The following is a 23672-nucleotide window of genomic DNA, read 5'->3' as shown; positions in this document are numbered from 1 at the left end:
CGCATGTGCAGCCCCCTCTCTCCGCGATCTCCTCTCCTTCGGGCGCGCTGCGCATATAAGCGGAGTGCCGCGCTCCGGCCAGTCTCTTAGTCGATGGCCCTCCCCCCCTCCCTCCCTCCCTTCCTCCCCCCCCCCTCTCTCTCTCTCTCTCTCTCTCTCTCTCTCTCTCTCTCTCTCTCGCATTACCCGACGATTGCTCATGCAATTCGAGTAATCGACCCAACGCAAACGCACAATGGAACCCCCTTCAGCGTCGCATCACACCAGGGTTCCCGCGAGGGGAGGTGGGCGTAATTTTTTTTGAAAGAAAATGAAGAAAACCTGCTCTTTCCACGCCCCTCAAAATTTTACGAAAACTTACATCTCTAGGCGAAATTTCCATTCGCTATGTTGCACCATCATAGAAGGACACATACTTAGAGCAAAAAAACAACTTTTTATTCCACGTTTCAGCGATCAGTTGTATCATTGTTGCAAAGGTCATAAATGCACAAATGGAAGATGTGGTGATGACAAAAAAGAACATTTTCTTGTTCACGTATATTAAATTACCCCGATAAATGTTTTTTATTAAATCGAAAAATGAAACATGTCAGAGAGGGCCCTGTATCTTGTCATGAATGACTACTAGACAGCAGTTGCCAATAAAATGTTATGTAAATGCGCTTACTTTATAAATAAAAAAAGGTACGGGCCTTCCATTTTCTGTAAAACGATGAAAACCGAACGTCATTTTGATACGTCTATAAATACAGCAATGAAAAACACAGGCAGACGCGAAGCATGATTTTTCGAGGTCGGGTGTAAGGCTCGAAAATGGCATGAAATGTGTATGCTGACAACCGCGGCCAGTTGATGACGACACTCGCTTAATACTGCTTGATCCATCCTCACATGAGTAGTTACCGACAACAATGATAAAAGCGCTCCAGCTGTTTCACGCACGGTGGAGGCTACGCCAAAAAACGTGGGTAGGCGACGAAGATTCCGTAACCGCTCCGACAGTTCGTGCTGCTGCATTCCTAAACTATGAAATTTCTGAGGTTCGATGTGGCGCCGGCCTCAGCACTGGGCCTAATCGCGGACGAATTGTGGAGCAGAGGTTGTGGAAATGCATTCGGCTTGCATTTTTACGCGGCTCGAAGTACCAGTAAGCGCGATGCGATGTGAATGCCCAGGAAGCGCTTAAGCGTAAAATAGCCGTTTAAGGTCTGCCTCAAATCAGCAGTTGAGCGGAGAAATGGGGTATTTAGTCATTGTGATTTGTAAAAATGTTATTTCTTAAAACACGAAGGGTGATCGGACAAGTGATTGCAAATGGATAGAACGCGTTTGATGACGCCCGAACAGTTTTTATCCCGCGTCTTCAGTAAATCATGAAGATCGGTGTATAAACTACACCTGCGTTGGGTAAAATAAATCAACGTAAACTATCAACAGCAGTTGTCTCGGAACTGTTTGTAAATACAAACTAAATTCGACTTGTGACCTAGTTGTTAGGCAAAAGGCTGGGAAGATTTAACATCTAACGTTTAATTCAAATTGCGCACGTATGGCTGCACAGCTCACAAGAGCACATGTCAGGTACGTTTTTCGTACCGTCCACAGATCCCGGCTCCTACAGAAGCCCAAGGGGCTCTAAATTTGCTTTTGGGCGAGGTATTCTTTACCTTACCTAACCTAGTACACCAGCTTTAACGTTACCCTCAACGTTACCTTCAACGTTACCGTTAACGTTATCGCAGCTCACAGTCATAAAAACAATCCCGGCGCCCCGGCAGGTACACATAGCAAACACGCTATGGACACGTTCCCTGTGGCACTTGATTCGCGTGGCAGCATCTCCGTTGAAGGGCTCACGGGTGCTACTGCGTTGACAATGATGCCTGACACGGATGTGAAGAACGAAGAACAGCATTTCTACGCGCGAATGTTCATGAATCGCGTGAACACTAAGCGCAAGGCTGCGGTTTGCAACCATTAGCTCTTTTTCACGCTCTGGTCCACAGCGTCCAGAACTGGTGCGTCCACGTCATCGGCCAAGGCCTTTGCCGGTGTCTGCGGGGTGGGCGGAGGGTGTGGCATTCTGTTTTCGACGCGCATCTTCACGTCGGCCGGGTCTTGGTTCTCCGTGCCCTGCTCGTTGGTGTGAACGGTAGCCCGGAAGCCGTCTTTGTCGGCCACATAGTGCACCGTTCGCTTCCGGCCGTCCACGTCCTCGACGACGTAGTACCCGGTGACGCGGCCGCTGTCGTCCTTGGACTCGTGCCGCGAGACCTTGCTGCCCAGTCCGTCGTACGACGAGTAGCCGAACGAGTAGGGATTCACCCGCTGCTCACCGTCCTGCTATGTGGAATACAAAAATGGCGGCGGGCAGGTAAAGTAAGACACTGCGCAAGCACAGAGAAGGGCATGCGAAGGATATAAAATTGTAAAGCGTTGTATATGTCTGCTTAACCAGACGACTCGGTCTAAGCGATGTTTGATTAAGGGGAATTTATAAAATGTGCACGAAATGTAAAGGCATATTCCTTCTGAGAGCGGCGAAAACTAGGGCTTGTTGTTGCACTTCATTTGATACACGTGCAATGTACAAATGTGGAATGCCAGCGAGGCGAAAAACAAAAGGAAAGGAGCGCCACAAAAACAAACAAAAAAACACAGAAAGGATAGACCCTAGTCGTGTGTCTTTTCTTCGTGCTCCTGTATTTTTTGCTCCAGCTATAATGGCGAAGTTCACTAAGCACCAACTAGCCCCAAAGTCTGCATTCACATTAGTTGTACGGGCGATAGCATTATTGAGCAGAGCTTGTTAAACAAAGGGGCGAAGGGCGCGACAAAATCGTCTTCAGTCTAAGGCTGTTTGGTGTAACTTGGTAAGGATCTCCTCTCATCACCAAAACAACGTTGCGTTGGTTTTATTACACTTTTTCGCAGAGTCAACGTCAGGGTACAAGAGCGCTCGAAAAAATTGTTTCAGTTTAAGGCCATAAGATCAGCACCTGCCACGACTGACCCCCTAACGCGCACTCAGGGGGTCAAGTCACGTACGTTAACTCCTCACCTGCCTGGAGAAAGCGGTGACGAACTGGACAAGAAGTAAGACGAGAACTGCTCAATTAAGGCCCTTTTCCTTGCTCTGACTTTATGCTAGCGCGACTGAGACGAAGCTTCCAAACCGGCGCGTTTAAATCTAAGATCATACATTTGACGTTCCAAAGAAACACTCAGCTACGAGGCGTGTTGTATTGCAGGACTCGTGATTAATTCCGACCACCTGTTGTTCTTTAACGTGCACCAAAACCTTGACAGACGGGGCGTTTCTGTTCTTCGCCTTCATCAGAAAAACGGCCGCCGCGGGCGGTATCGAACACGTGTCCTTGGGCTCAGCAGAACAACGCCTTAGCCACTGAGTCTCCGCGGCAGGTGCATTTGACGTCCGCCGTGACTCGCCTCTCCTTAGTGACTCTACCAACTATCAGAGTCTTTTATGATTGTGCATTACACCACAGTTTATTGTTACAAAGTTGCAAACTGTTGGATACAGCTTGTTTGTCCGTTATCGAGATCAAGACATACCCTCATATGAACATGCCTACATAGGTGCGATAGAATTAAATTGCACTAAACTATTGTTTTGTTTTGAAGCCCATTAAGGCAAAGCGTTACATTACGAAGGCTTTCCTTACGAACGTAGCGCTTTCCTTTCATAATGGCCGTCATAACCCTGTGCCTTCACCTTCGTAACGTAAGCGATTGTAAGAGCCGTCCAATAAGATTCCGTAGACGGTCCTTTCTGGAAAGAACGGGTCGCATTGTACAAGAACTAACCTCTGGTCCTTCGCCGGCTTCGTTAGGCCCCGTTGAGTCGATACCACGCCTCAGCAACTCCTGGCTGGTGCCGTCACCTGTCCGGTCGACGTTTCCATCGATGGGCTGAAAGGTCAAGAGCTTCTGAAGGAGGCTGCACGGGGATTCATGTAGCATGTAACAGCGCGTAGACACGGAAATCGCCAACAAGAACGCCGACCTTCAACCGCTGAAACTTGGTTCTAACCACGCGATATTCTTAGCCAATACTGTGTGAAATGCGGTGACTCTACAGTTCGTATTACAGCCTATTTACCCGGGATCGCGCTACAGATAAAATGTCTAAGTATTTGGCAGAAATATTGCAGCGGAAGCTGTAAAGGGACCCTTTTGCCAATGAAATCGTGCCATGTGCACCATAGATCGACAGCTGATTCCCTAAAAACAAAATTTTAGAACAAGGCAAATTAATAGACTTCACGCTTCGCTTCCCAGGGCGAAGCAACATCTCGTCGAACTTATGTTTTTGTTTTCTCTAAGTTCTGGACAGATAAAGGAGTAGTAAAACCAAAAACCCACCCCCTGCCACTATGGATGGCCACCGATGAGTCACATTTGTTAACATGCTGTACTGAATTATGACAATTACAGCATCAAGTGATTACAAAAATATAATTGTTGCACATGGAAAAACGAGAAACTGGTTCCCATTTGGAAAGAATCAGACTTAACACATATATAGCAAAATATCCGGAGGCCGGTCAGGCGGCGGAATAAGATAAAATGGCCTCAGCTGTTCCCAACTGAAAAGGGTTTGGCGATATTGCATTTTTGACTGAGAACTCTATTTTTTAATTAAAATGCATTCACATGAATTAATGGTGCTATTGTGAATGGAATCATCGCGCTAACGAAACTCCGTCAGGTGAAAGGAGTAAGAGCGCACCGACACTCAAGCGGCTGGTTACGTTCGGAACGCCCTTTTCTCTATTCATCCAAGTCCTCCGCCGAAAAAAAGAATAATAATAATCTGCAGAAATTCAGAAAATTGTCTACTAAGGCGTAGAATTATTATGCCACTTGTCTAGAATGTGAGTCTATACAGCCAAGTATGGCTATGAATGGCGTAAGACGTTGGATTATATTAATATTTTATGTTTTATTTTGTTTATTTTCCCCATTGATGTAAATTTACACCATTATAGCGATGAAGTGCCTTTACTTCGATAAGTATGTATTTTTTCCCGAACATGCAAAGCATAGCGCAGAGTTAGTCCGTTTACGCTATTTCTCTATTCGTATTTCCAACGTTCCTTGCAGACTTTTTTATTTGCTCTTCTGTATGGGGGGGAGATGTGTAAAGACGTATTTTTTGTTAATTTTGTCTGATCATGTTGATTATTAACATTTTTGGTTTTTAACATGTTGATTATTTTTCTTATTTTTTGTTTTTTTAATTCTGTTCCACAAGTTATCTTTATTTCATCATCATCATCATCATCATCATCATCACCAGCCTATCTACGCCCACTTCAGGGCAAAGGCCTCTCCCATTAATCTCCAATTACCCCGGTCCTGTGCTAACTGCGACCAATTTATCCCCGCAAATTTCTTGATCTCATCTGCCCATCTAACTTTCTGCCACCCCCTGCAACGCTCGCCTTCTCTACGGATCCACTCTGTCTTTATTTACGCTATTATAAAAATTAAAGTCGTTACTTCCGCCAAATCTGCCTTTTTGTGGCTGGGAGGTACTCGGCAAAAAATGCCACGCATTAGAATTCCAGAATCTCCCCCGAGGGACCATTGTCGGATAATGCGTAAAGAAACACACCGCTCTGCTATACACGAGACGCTTTTGAAGTCGGCTTCGCTACTATCTACAAATGTACATCATGGAAGTCGCTTTTCAGGAGGAGGACAGCCTGATATTCATGGGACCTTCAAATAAATGCCTACGTAAGACGCCATATATCCCTCTGGAAAGCTATACACCGAACCTCTTGAGAGTCGACTTCACTGATAAGCTTATGCAGATTGCTAAAATGTTTTCGGGTAAGCGGTCCTGAATCAAAGTATGAATGCCCCAGCACCTTTTCCGCATGGCATTTTCTTATTTGCAGGAAGTGACATATCGAGCGCTACAGTCGAACAGACGGACTTACTCGTTGGGAACACATAGGACGTCATCAACATCACCAACAGGAAGTCTAAAAACTGCCTTCGGACTGGAGATTCCATACGAACACATGCGAAAATCGAGCGCCGGATCCCGTCCCGGGTAGTGCGCGGAAGGTCCGGAACTGATAATCGAGGACGCCCATAGAAACGCCTACGCATTTAAAGGGGCCCTGAAAGGCATTTTGAGCAAACTAAATGAACTAGCGCACTCGTTAGATTGGGTCGTCAACGTCAGCTGTGCCAAGTATTACTCTTTTACGCGCAGCGGAAAGCTCACACTTTTGTTACAAAGTCTGTCGCTTTTTTCTCACCCTTTCCTTCGTGTTTTTGGACGCCGCCATCTTCACATGTCTACATCACCAATTCCCAGATGTTCGTCATGAGCTAGACATCCTGCTATTGGGCGGCTTTTTCACGCACTTCCGGCAAAGAGATGAGTCGTCTGCTCAGCGTCGGCTCGCCGGCTGATCTGCCAGCGGAGTGCCGGTGTACTTGGACATTTTACGACAAACGAAACAAGTGTAAACAAACGCTTAACCGTTTGTATTGAATGCAACACGGCCATAACACGACATGGATTTTATCTTACGTGAGTACGTACCATAAAGAAAGCCCCGTGGCACTTCTTTCGTGCAATCGCAGACAACACCCTGAGCCGAATGTCTGGGTTTGACGCGTACATTTTATTCAACTTCAAAACAATCCAGAGATGCGTTTCGAACGAACGCAACGTCACAACATGCGTTGCAAGTCTGAACCGCGATTGACAGACGATGGGTTGCCTCCTCCTGCCCGTTGTAAATTCGGCACTCACCTCACACCCGGTTTCCGGGACGAACAGCAAGCCACTGAACTCTGGCACGCAAGCGAGAAGGCTTTTCGCCAGGCACACTACACATACCCCATGCGAGGTTGAGTCGTATGTCGTTCGAGAAAGTTAATCCAGACCATGGGAAGCACTATCCACCCGCAGTACAACGTCGCATTTCATCGCGAAACGAACGCGTCCACTACACACAGGAGGCGATGCACACACACACGCACAGCTTCGGTAGAGTGTACTAGAAGTTTCTAATACACTCTAGCTTCGGTCGCTGCATTGGCTTAGCTGCAGGCTTCGTTCGGACAGTCAGCGATGCTACGACGATACAAAGCTGCGTGAGGGCGACGTGCTAACCACTTCACGTATTTAAAAACACAGGGGCAAAGAACTTGGTTCATCGGAAGCAAAAAATCTTTCCTCCATTGTTGTGCCTGAAATATACTGGCTAGTGTGCCGAGGGCGGGCTCCAGGCGGGCGCCGGGAGCGATGTACGCGGCCGGCTGCCGCTTGGGACGCTGCCGTGCGGTAGTGCGCGCGTTCGCCCGGCCCGAGCAGATCGCGCGGTTGCCTCCGCGCTGCGTAGCAGACGGCAGCGGCAGAACTTTCCAATCCCGCTTGCGGCGAAAGCGAGCGAAAGCGACGGGAATTCTGACGCGCGACGAAAATTTCTCCCGACCATTCGACAAACACGATCGTCGCGCGACAAAGTGACGGAATTCCCATCGCTTTCGCTCGTTTTCGTCGCAAGTGCGAACGGGCCTTTATGCGCAATCTCCGTCCCACATAAAATAAGCTCTTGCTTGTCGCCTGAGCATACGGTTGATATGTGACTACGTTACACTGTGCTTGCGAGTGTATTTAAATGATGTCACTAGGTTTGAAACGTAAGCGCTCGGCGTGCAGCTTTGTAAACGCAAGCAGCCTCACGTACGCACGCTATTTTACTGCTAATAGAGAGTTTTAGTACAGCGTTTGTTGCCTTTGCATAAGCTAAACGCTAAATGTTTGCGTCCCGCTACGTAAACATCGCGAGGGGAGTTTTAGTAGAACGTCTCATCAGTTTTGCGTTGCGACATGCTAATGCATACGGCGCCATCTGTCAATTAAATGTTTTCCGAAACGACTCGCCGGCTCATCTGCTAGCGGAGTGCCGGAGTGCCTGGACATTTTACGACTATCGAAACAAGTGCAAACAACGCTTTCCCATCAGTGTGGAATGCAACACATGGGTGCAGCTTGTCAGAACACGGCTGCTCGCTGCTCGAGTGCGGCGTTGGTTTGCTCTGCGCCTTCCCGTTCATCGCCTCTGATAAAGCAATCCGATCCGGCGCGTTTTGTGCACTGGTTCTGTGTAGGTTTAAAATGTCTTTTTTCACATGCCGCCGGTAGTAGGAATTACAACCGCCGCAAAATAAGACCCGGCACCAGCGGGGCCACGTCTGAGACCGCGCTTTTTGGATAAACAGTGCGCTGTGCACCAAAGGGAACGAGCGCACGATTCTCCCCGCGCGGCTGCGAGTTCGCCGCCGATACCAACTGCAGCTACGTACACCGCGAAAGGGCAAGGCCAGGCCGCACACATGCGGCCAGGTCATTCGTTCGCTTTTCCAGCCTGTGTCCATGGTGTCTACAGAGATGAAAAAGCCGAAAGAGCTGGCCCGTAGCAGACGGCAGTCTGTGGGAGCGCAATAGCGGAAGTACGTCACCGCTGAGGAGCGGAGCATCACGGGAGGGGAGGCCAACAGCGAAGAAACAGTTGAAAGGAGGAGGAAATACGGCGCGACGATAATTCGCGGTTTTTGATTTACGATTTCTCAGCTAATACTCATCGCTTTAACAAAATTCTTGCAGGAGGAGATTGCTAATACATTGCTTTATTTGGTTACATGTACATCCATGCATCGGCGGAAGGCATTTCAGGACCCCTTTAAAAAGATAGCGTGCGCCGCCGTTGTTCCTTGCGCTGCTATTGCAGTGACAGCTAGTGGAGAGGGTGCCACCACGGCAATGCTCGCAGTTCGTAGCTGCTGAGGCTTGGACGCCCTTGAAGTGTCTCACGCAGTAGAACATTTGCATAATTGCTTTATGAAATGAAGTCTTCGCGCGGAAAGGATGGAATAACTGACATACCTGTACTCCAAATGCTGATCTGCCTGTCACAGAGCCGTCGCCAATAGCGGGTCCACGTCCCACGGGCAGCCTCTCAACGCTCAGAAGCACGGGTTGCCGACCCTGCAAGAATCCCATCACACGTGAGTGGAATGCTTATGCGTCATCCTTGTGGACACTGACCCCGTATACGTGTGGGTTCACCCTACCATGCTGGTTCAGCCGTCAGCAAGTTTCAGCAAGTTAAAAAAAAATACAGCTGAGAGATATTATGCTCCGATCCGTATTTTGGCATTACGCCCATAGCGCGATCCCGTTTTAACTCACGGACGGATGCACAAAGAATGGCGTGACGTCATCTCGAAATCTTCGCGTCGCCACCGCAAGCGCGGAACAATATAACGGCGAGGTATTCACCGAATATCTGCGGGTTAATAATGGCTGCCAAAGCGGAGCTGTGAGAACAGCGTAGATTAGGTGGACTTCCAGACTTCCAACAGCGTGGACTTCCAGCGCGAGGCTTATACAAGCGTAAAAATATATGCGTAGTCTAGTCTAGCGTCTAGTATTGAGGAAAGTTACAGTCTATAGATTAGATGATTCGCAGTAGTGCAAGCACAAGGGGAATTCCATTGTAGATCTAATGCGTGACGCCAGACACGACCCGAAAACAGACACTAGTGGCGGGCTCAGGCCTGAAAACTTTCCAAACAGTAATAGATTAACTGGGCCAGCCCATGGGACCTGCTATAAGCTTGTTCTCTGCCCACGTTGCCAAAGGATATACAACTCATATCTTCAGTGCGCAGCTGTGGACAAAATGAAACCGAATGCGGGTGCAGCAGCCCAGGTGGCCCAGGTGCGTCGCAATGCGCCCTCACTTGTACTATAACGGGAACCACGAGGCGTTGTGTGCAAACGCCCGGCCGCGATCGCTGCTAGCATCTCTTGAGCCTTTCTCTAATTGCCTTGAATCCGGCCCGTGTAGATGCTCGAGGGATCTGGCGCTGCTTCTAATTGCCAAGATGTATAGGATTCTTGGCACTGGCGGTAGCTTGGGGAAGGGGGGGGGGATGGGGGGGGAGGTGCTTGAGGCGCGCCTTGTTGGACACAATTAGCAGCCTCTGATGATAAAAAGTGCTTCGCTATTCGGCTGTTTTTTTTTTCGCATAAAGAAAAGCAAAACACTAGATAAACTCACCAAAACGAACGTAATAGAGTTTGCATAAGACCCCTTAGAGATGATCACGTGATGTGAACCATTTTACTCAATCAGGTAAAGGTATCGCCGCAAATTCAATTCAATTTCACTCAACATCTAAATGATATTTGGACCACATTATCTTTGCAGTCGTTTTATAAAAGGAGGCTGTAAAGTATGATTGCCACGAGCTGGTTTCCACGAGCCTCAGCTTCCTTAGAGACTGTTCCAATGATGACGCACAGGCAACAGTAAAAAGAGAGAAGTTGCGGAAGCTAAGCGACATGGAGTATAGATAGCTCCTCCGCTTCGGGGAGAATATCGAGGTACCGCAAGGCGACAGTGACTCATGCGGCCAACGCGCTAGGCAGCTTCTCTCTCTCCTTTCCCGCTCGGTCAGACATTAACCGAGCTGACCGGATCTAGGAACTCTAAACCACCCGAGCGCATTTATCTGCGCCACACCCATCAGCCGCTTGCGACGGAACCTTTTTCGTGTGCGCAATTCTTTTTTTTCGTCCAATCACCCGGACCGTTTCCTCCACAGTTCATTCACATGGATGGACTAGTCTTAATTTGTTCCTGTAACAACCAATTCAGCGCATATCTTTAATTGAAACAACGCTGCTCCCCTCGGTTTTGTACATGCAGTCTGCCTGAAATGTGTCGAAGGTTTCCTTTGCGCTGATAAGTTAGGTTACGTTGACCGTGCCACCAGTATTAGTTCAGAAAGTTTTTTTTTTGTATATGTACCTCGTGCTCGCAATCACTGTTGTGATTGAAATTCTGTTTGCAATGAAGCAGACACGTAACTGAAATTCCTTTCAAAAAAGCGACGCCAGAACCTGCAAGGGTTCAACATTATATAATTCGCATACAAAAAAGCGTATTGTCCTCGACAAGATAATTCTCCAAAGGACAATGCATATGTCGTAGCGGAGCCATTGAACCGGCGACTTAACGTATAAGGGGGGGTGGGGGGGGGTGGAGGGGCTTGGCCACCACCACAGGAATTATGGTTAACAACCAGGACGAAAAACACGAAAGTCGATACACAATAACTCTGTTTACCTGAAGCGGCTGGCGCTGCTGCTCTCCTTGAGGTACCAAGACAACGGGACCTTCGACTGCTCCGCCGGCAGGCCCATCAGTCGGTAAAAGCTGCTTGCGAAGCTCTTGGGGTGCACCCGGAAAGCCAGCTCCAGGGATGCCACCCGAATTACCGCCGACAGGAGAACCTAATACAACGGACTGTCCATCCCCTGGAACCGCTCCCACGCCTGGGCGTCCGGCCGTATTAAGCACCTGTGGTCGACTATCACCGACTCTTCTCCTGGCGGCCTCCAATGGTTTTCGCGTATCTACGAAGTCGAAGGGGCTCGGCACGCCACTCGGTACTCTCCTGTTCAGTTCCTCGTTGATTTTAGCGTTAGGCTCAAGTAGCGGCTTTCGTAGAAGGTCACCCCTTTCCTGAGACAGTCCTCTCCCGGGCTCTTGCAGCTGGCCGCTCTTATCAGAGTTGTCAAACCCATTCTTCACCCTCTTTCTTCCGCCGTTGCCGAGAGTTTGGCGACGAGGCACTAACGATGCTTTATTCGTATCCGAAAACGTGAACGTGGCTGGGGGCGTATTTTCATTTAAAAATTTCGGGCCGTTGCCTTGGCTGCCAGGAAACGTCGGACCGAAAGACCCGGCAGTAGGACCTGGTGAGATGAGCTGGCCTTCGGAATCTGGGGATGAATCTTCTCTTCCCACATTCTGCCCTTGTGGCCTCCTCAGTCCTGGTCCAAGCCTCCTCGAGTCAATGAAGTCAAACCTCGGCGGGGCGACGCCAGCATTGTCAAACGATCCACCGCCGCGATCATTCCCGCCAGGCTGGCCAAATCCGGCTCCTGGGTTTCCAAGCCTAGGTGCGCCCGGCCCCTGAACGGGAGAGAAGGGCTGCGAATCCCCAAGTCCGTTTACAGGACCACCAGGCCCGGGCAGCACGGCCTTGCGATGAAGTGGCGGAGGGGGGAAGATGACTTGTCCTTGTGGTGTTAGCTGTGGCTGAACGCCAGTCTGTACTCTTGGTGGACGCTGCGAAGGCACCAGAGACGCCGGATTTCTAGCACCACTCAGCCTCTGACCAAATCGCAGAGTTTGCTGGGGTGGTGGCGGCAAGAAAGGCGATTCTTCGGGAAGTCCTTCGCTTCTCCTAAGGGGATTTTGAGCATCCCTCCCACCGTTTACGTTGCCGCGGGGTGTATTTTGAAAGTTCAGCAAGTTTCCGTCTTGATGCCGAGGTGGCAACGGGGCAAATGGTCTAAATTGTCCGTCGCCGGGCCCGTCAAAGCCTCCGACCGGGCCGGGACTGCCGGGTCTGGGTTTCCTCTGACCACCGAAGGGACCTGCGAACGCTCCAAAGTCCGGCCGGAATGCGCCATCGTTACCAAAGCCTCGTCTTCCTTCAATTGGACCTTCTGCGCCAAGTCCGGGAACTGATGGCCTGTCTGGAAGACCAGCTTCGTTACCATTTGGGGAAAGTTTGTTCCTGTCCACTTCAACCGTTCCATCCAACTCACCACTGCCAGGTTTACTTCCGTCAACGAGCACTGGAATAACTTTCCCGTCTTTGTCTAAGAACGGGCGTCGGAAATTCTTGCCGTCTCTGTCGACTTTTTCCGTATTGCCGCGATCAGGTGTCGGCAGGACGCCAGAAAACGGGTTCCTGTAATTCAAGAACTCCTCGTCCGCGTCGACGGGTGGCTCATTTTGTTCTTGAGGTGGACTCGGGCCAACTCGGCCATCACCTTCTGGCTTACGCCTTCTTATGCAACCAGGCTTCTCCCCAGTTAATAGAGCGTCCACAGATGGACGCCTTGGGTCCGAGAATCGCGGGTCGTCGTCGTCACAAAGCAGCTCGCGATGCGTTGGAACTATTGGTTCGTGTATTACCGGTTTTCTCTCCCCGTCGCCTGCGGCTTCGTTGCCCTTCTTTCCAATATCTACATCCTTTTCGTAGAAAGGCAGCAGCTCTTCCAAGAAGTCTAGGTTGTCCCCAGGCCTGACAGAACCGGATGGCCTGGGTCTCGGTTTCAGCTCCAAGAGGTCTGGTCGCTCGTCTCTGATGAGACCTTCGAAGCCGCTCCCGTAGTCGCCCTCGGGCCCTTTCGGTTCAGACAGCCTTCTCGGAAATGGCGGCTGCTGGTGCGCTTCACCGTACAAGACTCGATTTACGTTGGGGCTGAACGGACGCGGAGGCCTTGGCACAATTCTGTTGGCCAGCAGTGGGTGTCTCTGGTTGCTACCTGGCGGGAAATTTGCCGGCCCTGAGGGACCGCCAATTTCAAGATTCTCCGGCGGTGCCAGGGAGCCAGGAACTGCGCTCCTGTTTAGGTGTTGAACTTGCGGACCGTGTGGGCCGTACCGAATAATTTCCATGCTGATCAATGATGGCGTGTGAATAGCCGGTCGACCGAAGGTACCGGCGGGAGTGCGGTCAAACTGGCGGTTTGCAAAGTGGTTTCGGGGGTTCGGAATGCTTCCCACATTGGCAACGGTAGGCACAGGAGGAACCCGTCCTGGTTGACCAAATGGTGTCAAAGATGGTCTTGGTCCCCTGCCGAAGTTGTTCTGCTCTGCGCCTGGCGTTGGCTGGCCACCAGATAATTGATTGGGGTAGAAGCCGCGCGTCGAAACTCCGGGTTTCCGCTGCCCACCGAAGTTACCCGAACGGTGGGGAGGCGCGAATCCGTCGATCCGTTGCGGGTCCCTGAAGTCAAACTGAGTGGGCCGGTTGCCTGGCCCGGAGAAGCTTTGGGGCACAAAGATTGGGTCGGGGTGGCCGCTCTGAAAGATAGGAAATGTGCAGCAGAGGTTAGGACTGGTTTGTTCAACACACTTATACAATGATGCTATGACAGCAAGGAAGGAAAGAAACAGGACTTCTGCAACCCTTGCGACATAGTGAAACTGCGTCATGGGCTATTTCGCCGAAAGAATATTTGTCCGAATGTGCTTGCTCTGTTCCCGAATTTCTGAACGTATGTACGGATGTACGGACAGTTGAGCGATTTGGTAAGGACTTATATAAAAATGAGCACTACAAACGGAGACAAACGAAGCGGTAGTAAGTCCGTGGCTTTTGAAGTACATGCGGTAAAACCCCGTCAATTCAGACCCGGTTAATTCGGAATTTCGGTTAATTCGGATGCGGTGTCTCGTACCGTCCGAATTCTGTATTTTTATGTGGCTGAAAGCACAGATTCGGCCGGAATTCGGTTAAATTGGACTCCCCACCGAGTTCACGTGGGGAAACAGCAGAGGAGCAGAAATCAAAGGCGCACCTAAGAAATTCGAGATGGGAACGGGATACTAACGAGATTGCATGGTTTTGCTTGTATGAAATTTGCATGGTTTCGCCGGACAGTGTGCGAGGACTGAACCGCCTCCAGAAAGTTCACAAAATAGTGATTTCCTCGCACACCACCTCTGCGAAGCAAACGGCAATCCCTGACTTTAAAAAAATTAAAAGTTTGGTGATGCTGAAAGCATTTTTCAGTTGCTATGACTGAACTCGCGATAGTTCGGACACTCGGTTCATTCGGCATTCCCTCCGGTCACTTGAAATACGAATTAACAAGGCTTCGCTGTATTACTAAACGCCTCGAAAATGACCTGCACAATTTTGTGGCCCTCACAACATGTTTCACCTACCCACCGCCTTCCTATCACTCCCTCACTCAATAAACTAAAATGTGGTTGATCCCTCTGTCATGGGAATCGGTAAAGCACGAAAGTGAAATGTGCAGCGAAATCTGCGGCGAAAGGAGCATCATTTGCGGGATGGCGGCTGTCTTGTCGGTGCGCTTGGTGAGCGACGTCTTGCTAGCGGGTCGCTTCAGGAAACATGCGACCACTTCGCGGTGTCTCCGTGGCGTACACGGCAGACGGTTGCGTTGCGACAAGCTCGCTTGTGGAACGCGAGAGGTAGAATTTGTAGCTTGAACCGTGCACGCACGAACGCGTTCCACTACCCGCTCGCGTTTCTCTTCGCATCAAATCAGTCGATTCGCCCGTCGGCGTCGCTACGACGTGGCTTACTCCTACTGTCGGCGCTTGTTAGCATCGTGATGTACTACTTCGCTTCACCTCTCCTAGACGGCAGCACCACCCTCGTCAATGAAACTTTTTCTAGCGTTTTCCTGTGTTCGTCGTGCTAGCGTCATTTCCGTGACGGATATGACGTCATCGAAATCTTGGAGTATCCGGGAATAAAACACTTTCGTGTAAATAAATAAATAAATAAATAAATAAATAAATAAATAAATAAATAAATAAGCAGTGCTGATTTTTCATCCCTTTTGGCGTGCACGTGTAAGTACGCCCTTCTACGTGCCTCTAAGAGCGACCCATCTGTGCGCTATGAAAACTAAAAAGTGTGAGTAAGTGTGAGTGATGCTGTAGACATGAAAACCTCTGCATGCACTTGCCGGACAGAGAGCTTGGTCTGCACGCATACCTCTATGGGGGGAGGCTTGTACGGCCTGAAACGGTCGTCACGCCGGGTGCCACCGAACGACGGTCGCCGGAAGGGTCGTCCTTGCACATTGCCTCGGCCAGGTCCGAATCCGGCGCCGGGGCCTCGGAACTGCCTGTTTCCCGGCTGGAAGTCTACCGAGTCGATCTTGCCGTTGTCCGCGTGGATGGCGTAGGTGCCGCCTTCGCGGCCAGGACCAACACTCCCGGGACCCGATGGACCCAGGTTTGCTGCCGGAGGTCGGGGCTCATTTCTAAAGAGGAACGGCCGCCGGGGGTCGTTCGGGGCGAACCCGTCCTCGTTGCTTGAGTCCTAAAATGGAATAGACGAGTTCATGCACTTCGCATCAGGTGCAGGCGGCTGTCCCATTAATTTAAGTTTGGTGCACACTTGTCCCATCGCTAACGCAGGAATTATCAATGGGCTTGCTTTCGCCATTTTTTAAAAGCGAAGGGTGTCGCTTTTCCAGAATCTTTCGTGACCCCTCATAAAAAAGAAAAAAAAAAAAACTTCCACAATTATTGCACACCCATCAACGGGCATTAGGCCCAGGACGGTGGCAGCTGTCACCACAAGTTGAAGAAGACAGCAAGGGTTCTTATTAGGCCGTGCGCGATCTATTCACCGTCGCTTCAGGTTCAGATTGGGTAGGATTCCCCTTCTGTTCTTTCAACATCTACAATGGGCACGAAGGATTCCGTCTTCAAGAGGGGCAGTGCCAGATCCCCCCGATCATCACGAGCGGATGACTCACTTCAGTTTCACTTCAGTCCACACATGCCCACCAAGGAAGATGGGCCAGTGAATACAATAACTGCCATTAGAATTAGGAGTTAATTGGTCCTCCGGAGTAGTTAACGCGGATACCCACCGCACGGTGCTCATAGCGTGAACCACATGTGACAGGTGACTATTTCGTGGCTATTTCGTGACTATTTTGTGACTATTTCGGTGAGTTGATTGTACAGTGGCGTTACGACTGTGGTTGCTGTGCAACGCCACCCCGTTATAAAAAGGAAGCCTCTAAACAACAACAACAACATCATCATCATCATCATCATCATCATCATCATCGACATCCACTCGATGTTAAAAGGAAAAGTAGATTACTCCTTCACACTGCGGAGCTCACGCTAGTGAGGCGTGGGGGAAACTGGAATTACGCCTTTTGGAGCTGGAATCTTTCATTTCCCTCGTCGATGTTGACAGAACAGATCACTCTTTCTCAGTCCGCTGATTGCTAAAATGGGAAGAGATTGTGATGGCATTGTAAGTCCCTTAGGAATACAGATGCCTATCAAAAAGAGAGGAGTGGTAGCTTCAGAGAGGACCAAGGGGACCGTCGCTGACTCATGTTGTTTGCCGAGTGAAATGTAATTCTACAATGAAATGATGGTCAGCTTTGTTGGACCATCATTCGATTAGCGAAAAAGGTACACCACTTTTCTGCCTCCGCACTATTTGCCAGAACCTAACATTCGGGAGATGGGCATGCGGAACAGGATGCTTTTAATGCCACAGCCCATAAATAACATCCAAGAAAATTTGTGACGCTACGTTTAGACGAAATTGTGCGGGTAAATGTCATCCGAATTGGGGCAAGGACTGACATTTCTTGTCGTAATGTATCCAATGACTTAAAACTAGCATTTTGGAGAAACAAAGTGCTTCAAGATTAGCCTAGTTATTATGTCTCTGTGGCGGAAACTAAACAGGCCACGCCATCTAAGTCAGAACTCTCAGTAGAGTTTCCGGATAAAGGGTAACCTACGCAGAAATTTGAGCAATGACGAGCTCGACCACGCCAAAGCAAATGCCCTAAAATATTACGACGTAACACCTTGCTCTTTAGTCCCAAAAGCTTCAATGTGCAGTTATCATTTTGTAGCCATGTTTTTACGAATTTTGACTGATGTCTTCAAGGCACTTATAGGTGCTTCGAGGAGTTAGAGCCATTTGCTAGAGAACGGAAGATGCAGTAGCAGCTTCGCTGGAAACATGGCTGTGATTCGACACGATGGCACAAAGATGCTGTGGTTGTTTCTTGTGTTCTCAGAGTAAGGTTTTCTTTACTATTTTTTTCAGTTCGCTTTGAAATAGTGTACTCGTATTAACTTGTGCCTACACAGCTGCGCACTTACCTCGCTGCTCCCGCCATCAAAGCCTGGTCTAGCGCCTGGCGTTCCCGGTGAAGGCGGTTGACGGCCTGCATTGAAAAAAAGCAAGGCAAGCACTCTTAGCACAGGTGCAATTCAGGACAGCAATCATTGACAAGTAAAAATGAGAAGTTAAAAACCACGTTGGATTTATATCATTATGTTTTTCTCTGTAGCCCAAACCTTGATCCCGAAAACTTCGTTCATTGGAAAGCAAAGCTTGCGCTTGCTGGAAACACTCTCCCGAACTGATGTTAAACTGCATCAGCACAGGATGAGGAAAACCAGAGAAATTCGCTTGGTCAGACACTGTGAGCTAGCTTTTTCCGAAAAAACACTGGCCCCGTTTACAGCAGTTTCAGATTACTGAACACACCACATACCACACACACCACGTGTGTGCACGTGTTGGGACGTGTAAACAGTGTGGGGGGACGGTTCTAGCGGAGGAAACAAATAAGACCAGGAAAGATCCAAACTGACCCTGTTTAAATTTATTGTTCCGAAACAGGGAACTGAATATAGTCAAAAATAATTTCAGACAATGTAACTAGCGCATGACTGTCATCGCTTGCCACTTCCGTCTCCGGTGCACTGCACACCTTCTCACGTTGTTCTTCTTGGAGTTTTTACTTCGCTTGGAAATGTGATGCAATTGTTGGACATCACATGAGTCGAACTGCATACCATGACCCATTCCCCTCCCATTTTGTGTTTTCTTACCTCTCTAAATCGAACTAGTCTAAACTTATACTGTTAATACAGTCCTGGACTTCAAATGACATCGTCGTCTCTTAATTAGAACAAGCCGTGAATGCATTGAAGTTCCAACGTCCTCATCATAAGTGCGAGAAGTGGGAGGAAATATATCGTTAAAGGAAGGAAGGAGAAGTCATTGCTGCTTTCCAAATACGTTGTCACGAACCATTTCGAAAGAATGGCTAGATGCATGGGTGGGGTGCTATAACATGAGAGGGGGGAGGGGGCGGGTCAATTATAAAACTAGAAAATGGGGAGAGAATAGGAGAGGGGTAAAAACTTACAGTGTGACGGGAAAAATGAGAAATAAAAATTGCGTGGCCATCAATTGCAGTCAAGACGTCAGAGCGTATCTGCGCAGGGAATCCGGGAGAAGTTTCTAAAGTTGACATCGACAGCTCCTGCCTCCAAGCGCAAACATAAGACTATCAGCTGGGGAAACATGAAGCTCTAGAAGTACCCGTATAAGACAACGGCACCCTTCACCAGTGTAGAATATATGCCCCGGAGTCCGTAGCACAGCACAGTTAGTGCGAAGGGAATCGAACAGGAGATCGCGAAAGGGGAAGAAAAAATGGCCGCGCATATCTGCTCCTTTGGTTGCAAATATCGCCGAAAGATGATAGTCGACTGGCGCCCTTGCAAAGTAAAGGCCTCTCTTCTCTTTTCCGCTCACTTCTCCTTCTGTTCCTTTTCCGTCTCGTTCCTCCAAAGAAAACACGCTAGAGGTTCACTCAGGTCAATTTAAATTTACCGCGTTTCACTGCTCCAAGTCGGGTGCCTCGATGCCAGCCCTGCCTTACGGCGCAGACGCGCGTGAATCGAGGCACCCGACTACAACGTTTATCCACGGTGCCCTACTGCACGAGCGTTCCAAGAGGGACGTGAATCCCATCTAGTGGAACCTTTCGTTGCTACTGCCATTTGATTCATTTGCTGCCTTATATTTGTGTAATGTCTTGTTCTTGTTCAACAATGTTGACAAGTATGAACACTGACACTGGACTTAGACGTTAGATTTGGCTGTGAGTATATAAGACTATTGCGCAGAATTTATTTCACTTTGGCCGGCTGGCTGAATCGAGTCACAGACAGACAGACCGACAGACAGACAGACAGACAGACAGACAGTCAGACAAATAGACGTACAGACAGACCAAAATTTCTTCGTTTAAGTAGCCCAAGAAAGACCATCGTCTTTAAAATTCCGCGGCGGAGGCAGGCTGCGTTACCAAGACGCAAAACTGACGACGGGGATGCCAGAGAAGAAATTTCAGAAATTTCAGCGGATGAAGTGGCAACGCGGATTGGGTTCATTGATTATGGTCACTATGAGCAGGACACTACCCGCCTACGGCAGGACGGAAGCCTTTGCCCACGGCTACCGCTCTGTTCCTGCTTAGAGGCGTTCCTTTTCCGCCAAAGTTCCTGCTTTTATAGTTATCTGCTTTCGCCGCGTGGTCCCTCCGTATCAAATCTTTTTATCTACTAGCCTCGTTCGGCCTATCTTACGCATCATATTTCCTGCTACACTGCCCTTCTTAATTTGGGCCCCTCACCCACGAAACCCGCTTTTAATCTCTGAAATTTACGCATAAATCCTTCCTATGTATGATTCCCGCGCCGTGATAATTCGAGGCAAATGCCGCTGCTTTTTCCTCTGCCGGTCAATAAATACGCCTTAAACGTAGGACCCTCTTTCATACATGGTAAGCGCAGAGGTGGAAAATGAGGGCGATTGCGATAGCCCGCCAGGCATAGCGACCACGGTGTGCATTAAAACACTGTAATTGTGCTCGTATACAACTATAATTACGCCATAATACTTTTATTGCGACATTGTACTAATTTGGTGCACATCTTGCATTCCTAAATACTCGCTTGGGTGGCCCAGTGGCTAAGGCATCGCGCAACTGACAATGAAGTAGCATGTCGGACTGCCGGCCGCATAGGCCGTTTTCTGATGGATACGGAAATCAAACGCTCCGGTGTGTCGATATTTCTGCTGACCTAAAAGATCCCAAGCAGGTCTAACTTAATCTGCAGCCCTACACTACGGCACGCCTCATACCATATGCGTAGCGTCGTTGCGTAAAACTGAAATTTCATTTGGGCATTTGCAAAATAGCTTCGGGAAATTGGCACAATAACCGATTTGTTAGTCCAGTTCACAACGCAATTCAAGTATAGTTTACTACTTCTGCAATTCAAACGATACAGCGTTATCTTTTTTTATTACAAGGCAGCAAATGGCTTTCAAGCAGTATTCGACGAGAAACTTCATGGCACCCGTTGAATTCTTAATGTGCAGGCTACGGTCAGCACTTCTCGTGCAGGAAGCAGTACTGGGCTGCCGAATGAACATTTCTGCCCTGTGTCTCCCCCGGCTCTGCACCAGGTGCATTTCCTGTGATATATGTGCTCGCCAAAATGCGAATCACGTTCAGGAATCTACGTAGGTGTCCATAATAGGGGTTGTACGTTAGTACGGTACGGAACAGAATCGCGTTGCAGACATTCTAGCTTAGGTGAACAGCAACACGACAGGGACCCGCCGCGGTGGCTCAGTGGCTAAGGCGTTGCGCTGCTGAGCACGAGGTCGCGGGTTCGATTACCGGCCGCGGTGGCCGCTTTTCTGATGGAGGCGAAAAGCAAAAACGCCCGTGTGTACGAGATTTCGGCGCACGCAGAAGATCCCCAGGTGGTCAAAATTCATCCGGAGCCCTCCACTACGGCGCGTCTCATCGCCTGCTTTGCGTCGGCGCGTTAAAACCCTACAATCAATCAATCAATCAATCAATCAATCAATCTACACGACAGGGGTATAGAGAGAGCGGAGTCAAGTTGTGGTTGAGGTTCTTATGTACGTACTTGCCAACGCAGGCAGAGATTTTGAGATGTAATTTCTAGTGCCGGTATTACAAGTACCTAGGTTGATTGATTGTAGGGGTTAACGCACCGACGCAACGCAGGCGGTGAGGCGCGCCGTAGAGAAGGGCTCCGGATGAATTTTGACAACTTGGGTATCTTTAACGTGCGCCGAAATCTCGAACACACGGGCGTTTTTGCCTTTCGCCTCCGTCAGAAAAGCGGCCGCCGCGGCCGGGAATCGAACCCGCGTCCTCGTCCTCAGCATGGTATCAGAAGCAAGCGCAGGTAGAGAATTCTAGGGAGGAACGAGATAAAAAAAAATCCTAGGGAAGAACGAATCAAAATGACACGGGATAGCAGTAACTGGATGCTTATGAGAGAGGCATTAATCGTGCAGTGGACGTCGACAAGATAATAACAATGAACATATATTTTCCGAGACCAACAGACATTCGATCTTCCTTGGTAAGAACAATGCTAAAGAAATCGCAAAATACGAATTTCTGATAACACAAGTCGTTTGTATCGTTCCCTCGGAATACGGGCGTGTGAAGCTTTAAACTAAACGCCAACATAAATCCCCCACAAAAAATCTCTGCACTGTTTGCGGCATTGCTTAGCCAAATTGGTCATAATGACTGATGCAAAGGCGATTTCAAAATGTCTGTGGCTTTTGAAAGCCCATCAAACATCTTGTCCACTGAATATAACGACCTAAAGCGAAAACAAACTTTTTTGCAACCTTGCGGCCCCACAGAAAAGTTCCGGGAGTCTTTCTGTTTGTTACCTTAGATGTGCTACCAACAAATATTTGTTAACGACGGAATGAATGCAGGAAAATCATGTGGTGGATGGAAAGCATGTTTTCCTTTGCGCAGGAAACGTAACAATATAAACAGTAAACGTCACGCGACCACGGAACACTTATCTCACGCTCTTTACAAAACATTGCGACACGCAGGAAATCATTAGAAAATAAAAATGGCCCCTGAAACACGAGGGCGCGCTTCATTGTTTCCGCTGATCACTCGCTGTGACGTACGGCTTATTGTACGCGCATGGAAGGATGCGTGACGCTAAGCCCATTGCGAGGGGTTCTCGTCTTCGCGTGGGCGTTTCCAACACGTGCGCGCTACGCTTCCGGTGCGTCTTCCGTGTGAACGAGGAAGACGTGAAAGAATCCTCTCCACTGATGACGTCACTGGGATCCGGCTGAGCGTGTCGCGAAAGCTGCTCGTACTCGACCGTCACTTCTACAGAAGGCGACCTAAGGATTTCGTTTCCTACCGGCCTGTGTGAACGTTTTCACTATGGGTGACTGATGACGTCTTTCCACTCATGGTTGCCTCGTTTTCCTAGATCTGTTTTAAGGTAGGTCACCACCTTCGAAAAAAAAAAATATTTACAAGTGTAGCCCAAACTTTACAATTATATTTTTGGCTTGTAAAGCTTATGCAGTTAGAAATTTTAAATGGTAAAATTGCTAAAAATGACTAAAAAAATAAAAATAGTTGCTAAAAAAATAAAAATTGCTAAAAAATAAAAATAAAATTGCAAAAAATTTATATAAATCAAAATGCGGAAAATATGAACGTTGCGCGAACAGTCATAACGACAAAATGGTAGGTGCGATTCAAACTTGACTTGGCAGGAACGTACTGAGGGTAATAACCTGTGCATCTAGCCTCCACGATTATCACATCTTTAAGCTAAGTTGCATAATCATAAAACAACTGAAAAAATTGATATCCGGCAGGTTTCGGTTTCACACAACTAGCCGTAATATAAAAAGTAATCAATATTTTTCTATCATTCTGCTTGGTTGCATAGTTTTATATGTAAAGAAACAGCATGCAAATTTTCCTACGAAAACAGTTACTACAAGCAAGGTTATCACTGTTCGCGTAACTGTAGGATGCAAAAAATCAAGTTTAAAGGCTCAGACCAATTGTACATGTAATCAACAACAGTCAATGCGCCTAAAATGCGCCAGGCTCATAGCTTGCGCTCTCCTGGGAACCGGCACAATTTCCTTTTGACCAAGCTGAATGGCCCTTTTTTTTGTTGTTGTTGCCGGTTTTGCGTCTTACAGTTGACTCACGTGCGGCCTTTTTCATACGGTGATAGTCAGTGGTCAGGCACGCTTTCCTCGTACTATAACTGTAACTGCAGAGTACAAAGTACTATAATTGTCTCCTTTCAAGGCTAGAACTAAATCCGCGAGTTCAAACTGGCATACGA

The 23672-nt window shown here is 48.5% G+C and overlaps 2 protein-coding genes across 4 annotated transcripts in view; one reads left to right on the top strand and one right to left on the bottom strand.

Moving 5' to 3' along the window:
• Window positions 1–416: 416 nt before the first annotated feature.
• The window catches only part of LOC144152251 (uncharacterized), a 72719-nt gene continuing 49463 nt past the window's right edge, over window positions 417–23672 (bottom strand). For 2 of the 3 annotated variants that reach the window (XM_077683485.1, XM_077683483.1), the window contains exons 5-10: window positions 17787–17851; window positions 15628–15957; window positions 11196–13955; window positions 8945–9046; window positions 3832–3936; window positions 417–2346 (exon numbers count right to left, since the gene is read on the bottom strand). In XM_077683485.1, the coding sequence (XP_077539611.1) occupies window positions 1981–2346; window positions 3832–3936; window positions 8945–9046; window positions 11196–13955; window positions 15628–15957; window positions 17787–17851 (3728 nt within the window). In that variant the 3' untranslated portion in view covers window positions 417–1980. The remainder of the gene's footprint in view (window positions 2347–3831; window positions 3937–8944; window positions 9047–11195; window positions 13956–15627; window positions 15958–17786; window positions 17852–23672) is intronic. The other variant, XM_077683484.1, reaches the window with a different exon arrangement.
• The window catches only part of LOC144152252 (uncharacterized), a 253626-nt gene continuing 238886 nt past the window's right edge, over window positions 8933–23672 (top strand). The window contains exon 1 of the mRNA XM_077683486.1: window positions 8933–9066. The gene's annotated coding sequence lies outside the window, so the exon portion shown is untranslated. The remainder of the gene's footprint in view (window positions 9067–23672) is intronic.

Source organism: Haemaphysalis longicornis, unplaced genomic scaffold, assembly GCF_048455015.1.
Source record: "Haemaphysalis longicornis isolate Haplotype H1 unplaced genomic scaffold, Haemaphysalis longicornis Haplotype H1 scaffold_9, whole genome shotgun sequence".
NCBI lineage: Eukaryota > Metazoa > Arthropoda > Arachnida > Ixodida > Ixodidae > Haemaphysalis > Haemaphysalis longicornis.
This window is presented reverse-complemented; position numbering and strand designations above follow the sequence as displayed.